This window comes from Daktulosphaira vitifoliae, unplaced genomic scaffold (genome assembly GCF_025091365.1).
Source record: "Daktulosphaira vitifoliae isolate Bord-2020 unplaced genomic scaffold, ASM2509136v1 Scaffold_4, whole genome shotgun sequence".
Classification (NCBI taxonomy): Eukaryota; Metazoa; Arthropoda; class Insecta; order Hemiptera; family Phylloxeridae; genus Daktulosphaira; species Daktulosphaira vitifoliae.
Window position 1 is genome coordinate 31487104 of NW_026099575.1, and position 5088 is coordinate 31492191.

General features: G+C 23.7%; 1 protein-coding gene across 1 annotated transcript; it reads left to right on the forward strand.

Moving 5' to 3' along the window:
- The first annotated feature begins 1457 nt into the window (after window positions 1–1457).
- Window positions 1458–4868, forward strand: LOC126906406 (nitric oxide synthase-interacting protein homolog). Its single transcript, XM_050687010.1, has 5 exons — window positions 1458–1880; window positions 1939–2284; window positions 2349–2536; window positions 2894–3002; window positions 4645–4868. Exons 1-5 carry the CDS (start codon window positions 1705–1707, stop codon window positions 4714–4716), a joined length of 891 nt encoding a protein of 296 aa, XP_050542967.1. The 5' UTR covers window positions 1458–1704; the 3' UTR covers window positions 4717–4868.
- Window positions 4869–5088: the final 220 nt, after the last annotated feature.

Consider the following 5088-nt stretch of genomic DNA (forward strand, 5'->3'; position numbering starts at 1 on the left):
AGTCAATATATTAAAGTAGTTATTTTAAAAAAGGTCACTTTTAAAATAAAATTTTAAAACAATTTAAATGATACGTATAAATGCGAATATACCAACATATTTTATTATTTTTTTAACAATAAATTAAAGTTTAAGAATGGTTAATTAAGATAATTTTTGTTTTAAGAACACAACCTATTAAAGTAATGTATTCGTATAATTGTTGTATTTGTGTATTTTGAGACGAACTTTATAAGACTACCCAGTAGCTTCATGAATACTATAAATTACAAAATAATTTCATGGTAATAAGGTAAGTATTAATATTTTTACGACTTACTTTTGTGCTTGAAATACAATTTGTAAATAGTATTTCAATTAATATCCTAAGAAATAATAATTTTTAAGATATATGTACTATTTATGGATACATAGATGATTGCAATGTGTACAAAATAAGAATATTCAATTTGGTAAGTTTTTGATTTAATAATCCAATAACAAGCGATAAAATTGTGTGATATGTATTTTTGTTTAACTTTACATCTTTTTTACTTTTTCCATAATCAGAGTTTTGAAAATTATTCTATTAAATTATTAAAGTTGATATTATAATTAGTAGGCTTAGGGACTTGTAACTCTAAAACAGAAAGATGCATTCTTTAAAAATTACGAAATATGTATAATAGGGTGTCCCTTATTTTGAAAATTCTTCGGGCTCATCTCCCAAATTTGTGTGTATACATATAAAAAGTGACTACAAAAAATTTCAGGGTGATCAGATAAGTTTAACCCGTGCCGACTTGGGGTTGAAAATCGGCCAAAAGGGGTACTTTTTTAGTTTTTATAAATTAACTCGTAAATTAACGCTCTCACAAAAAAAAAAATGTGAACTAAATTGTAGAAATAATTGTTTTATATAAATTAAGTCCTTACAGTTTTTCTTTTAAATCCATTAGTTTTCAAGAAAAATGTCAAAATACATAATATTTCGTAAAATTGCCGAAATTAGCATATTTACGAATATTTCATCATATATGATGAACCATATGTGATACGACCTAATGTTTCATACAAAAATTGTTTAAAATTAAATTTTACGAAATAAAAGTAATAAGTACAAATTTCATTGAACCGATTGTTTTATTGGTATAGCTGAAATAACTCGATCATATTACGATTTTTACTTAATATATGAATTTTATTGCTTAATTTAAATATATTTCATTCATATTGTAATGTGATGTATTTGTTTGACTTAAACGCATAATTATACTTACTTCTCAATATTATTGTATAAATAAAAAAAAAATTACTACATAAAATACAAAATGTTAAATTCAACAGAAAAGCGTTTTTTTCTTGTTCTATTATATAATAATATTTATATCACTTATCAACCTATGATAATGGTAGACATTATCATAGGTTGATTATAATTAATGGACTCGCGTTATAGATTAACAAAATATCATGAAAAAGTAGATCTATATTGCTAAGATAATTAAAACTTTAACAATATTTCTTGGATCGTATTAAAAATTTTCTTAGATATTATAAACTTGAATTTTTAACAATAATATTTTTTTTAATTGTAATATCTAAAATATTGAATAAATTTTTTTTTGGTATACTATTAATTATTTTTCTTCTATAATTTACATATTACTGAGTACTACTTTATAATTTCAAAATACAATCTTAGTATTAAATTAGTCATTCAAAATGACCAGACATGCCAGAAATTGTACAGCTGGAGCTGTTTATACTTACCATGAAAAACAGAAAGATGCTTCACAATCAGGATATGGTACTCAAAATGAACGTGTAGGAAAAGATTCTATTAAAAATTATGATTGCTGTTCTTTAACATTGCAGCCATGTAGAAATCCTATTGTTTCGTTAGTATTACTTTTGGTATTTTTGTAATTTCTACTTTTAATTTATATTTGGTTTTAGACCCGAAGGTCATTTATTTGACAAAGAAGCATTATTGCAGTATATGATAACAAAAAAAAATGAGATTAGCCGTAAGTTGAAAGAATATGAAAAACAAAAACATAAAGAAGAAGAAGAGTTGGTGGAATTAGGAAGAGCTGAACGTCAATCAAAAGTTAATGATTTTCTTAAGGTTGAAAGTATGGTAAAAAAATCAAATGATATTTTTAAAATGAAAGCACAGAAAAATCCTGAAAAAAATTCATCTTCTATTTCTAATATGGCTAATGGACTTGATAAACAATTGCCAAGTTTTTGGGTACCATCTGAAACTCCAGATGCAAAAAAAGCACCTATTCAAAAGCCAGTAATAAGAACTATAACTGTTTAAATGCTAATATTTTTTTTCATATATATATTATTCATTCTAGGACAAAACGGTATACTGTCCAATGAGTGGGAAACCTTTGAAGTTGAAAAATTTTGTAGATGTTAAATGGACATTAGTTAATGATCCTAGCGATAAAAAATCATTAGCAGTAAAAGAAAATCGTTATATGTGTGCTGTGACACATGATGTATTAAGCAATGCAGTGCCTGCTGCAATAATACGTACAAGGTATAAATATTTTTCACAGTTTTATTGTCACAATCTAATATTAAGAGTCACTTTCCAATGAATATGAAAGTAAAGTAGCCATTACAGTCACCCAGTGAACCTAATATCTTAATACCCACTCTAATACAAAGATGGTTAATCCAATAGTCAATTGCATGACTAGGGTAAAAACTGACACATGTGATGTGAATAATTGGGTATCAATTATCATAAGGCCAAGTCAAAACATGTGTATTTAGAATATCTTCTGGGATATTCTGTATGATTCCTATAAACTATGAAATATCATTTTTTTCATTTATTTGTATTTTTTTTTATTTCTTAGTAGTTATTTTAAATTAAATTTTTTAATCACAGTGGTCATGTAGTAACAATGGAATGTGTTGAAAAATTGATAAAAAAAGATTGGATGCATCCTTTGACAGGAGAAAAATTGACAGAAAAAGATATAATTCCTTTACAAAGAGTAAGTTCACATAGTACCATGTTTTCTTCAGTTGCTCATCACATTATATATCTATGTAGAAGTGTATCGGGATCTGAATCTTAAGTGCATGATGGCCTAGTTGTTAAGTTTGTCTCTATAACACCTTAGGTTACTGGCTCTAATTTTGTATTGTGCCTCTTTTTTTAACATGACTTCCTGTACACATTTAATAACTTTCTGTATCAAAGTATTTTCTTATTTTTAATATTAACTTATTTTATAATTTATTTATATTTTATTAAATATTTTAATAACCCAATGATAGAAATTAAGTAATTTGTTTAATTAATGAAAACATAACTAATATAATAATTATAAAATAACTTGTCCAATAATTTGATAGATTATCAGTCTATTCAACATTTTTATTTATTTAATTTTTTTAAATCATTTAGTTTTATGTTTTTAAGCTCAACAAGGGTTCAGAATTAAAGAAATGTATTAACCAATTTCTTACTTTTCAGGAAAGCAAAATTAAATCTTCCATTTAAGCTAATGAAAAAATTATATTTCTTCTTAAAAAATTATAACTTCTAATAGTAATGCTACACTATTTTCAAATTAAAAAGTATTTTATGTATAATTGAAAAATCAAAATCATGGTTTATGTGCTTTTTTAATTCTAGGCCCTCATTAAGTGCTTACATTTTAAAATATTTTTTTAAGGCATCAAGTTGTAATCAATGAAATACAAAAATTAAAATAGATTAACTATACTATAAAAATTGTTTTGGTAATGTTTTTTTAAACCTCAAATAAGACTAAGAAATAGATAGTATTTGTGTCATCAATTTTTATTGGTTTACAATTTTCTTCAACTAATAGAACAGTATGATATTAATGCTATCTAATAAAATAATTGTTGGGGTCCAAAAAGATAATTGCTGAAATTGCTTATTGTGTGGACACCTATTTTTATTTAATCAATGCTGTAATTAGCCAATACTCTTAATTCCCATTCTTCCATTATAATTATTTCCATCATATCATTCCTGAAGAGTTACAGCTTATCATTTATCTCTAATTATTTTATAGTTATTTATTTATTTTTTTTTCTCTCTTCTTCCTTTCTTTCAATTAAAAATTTTTATTTAATAATTTTTCAGTTTGACATTAAAAACTCTGTTAACAATAATTTTAAATAATGTTTAATTTTTTCTAATTTTGAGTATACTAACAATTATTGTCGCATTTGTTGTACTGTTATAACATAGTATTATGACTGTTATACTTTTTACTTTTGCTTATAATTGTTGAGCTAATTATTATTTTAATAAAGGCTATAAAAAAAAAAAATGTCTGTAATTAAGTACACACAAGAGATCAGTCCACCAGAAGTGATATCTCTACACACATTTATTCTTCGAGTAATACACTTACCAAAATACCATCTTAGTAAAATTAAATTAATATTCACTAATTAATTTAATAATTTTGACTATTTTAATGCACATGCACTTAAATCTATTTCATCATATTCTAACCTCCATTCTACCAAAAGATATTGAAGAGAATGATATAAAACACATATGAGATAACATTTACTTCAAGAAAAATATTTTAGATTTTATTAGTTGATTAAATATATTTAATAAATTATTTTTGCTTTGTTCTTGATTAGGGTGGTACTGGATATGCAATAACCAATGATAATCTACAAGGAAAATATGCCAGGCCAGTTTTGCAAGCTTAAATGTGTATTTTTAACTGACAATTGTAAATAATTTTAATTAAATATAAAAGAATTTTTATTGAATAATGTTTGTTTTAATTAAATTTATTTCAGTAATTATAAAAAAAAAGTTTCACTGTATTGGTTTTTAAATATATATTGTGTTAACCATTTTTCTATTAGTTATTATTATTATTGATGTAAATAATACAAATTATTTAGATTAACAATTTTTGAAATTAAATTTTATTAATATTTGATTGAAACTATTAAAATTGTTGTTTAGTATATGTTAAAATGGCTGCAAGTGATTACTAAAATAATTTTAGTTCTCTATTGAAATATCCAAGTTTATTAAGAAATTTTAAAAGTACATAATTTTTTTTTAAAAAT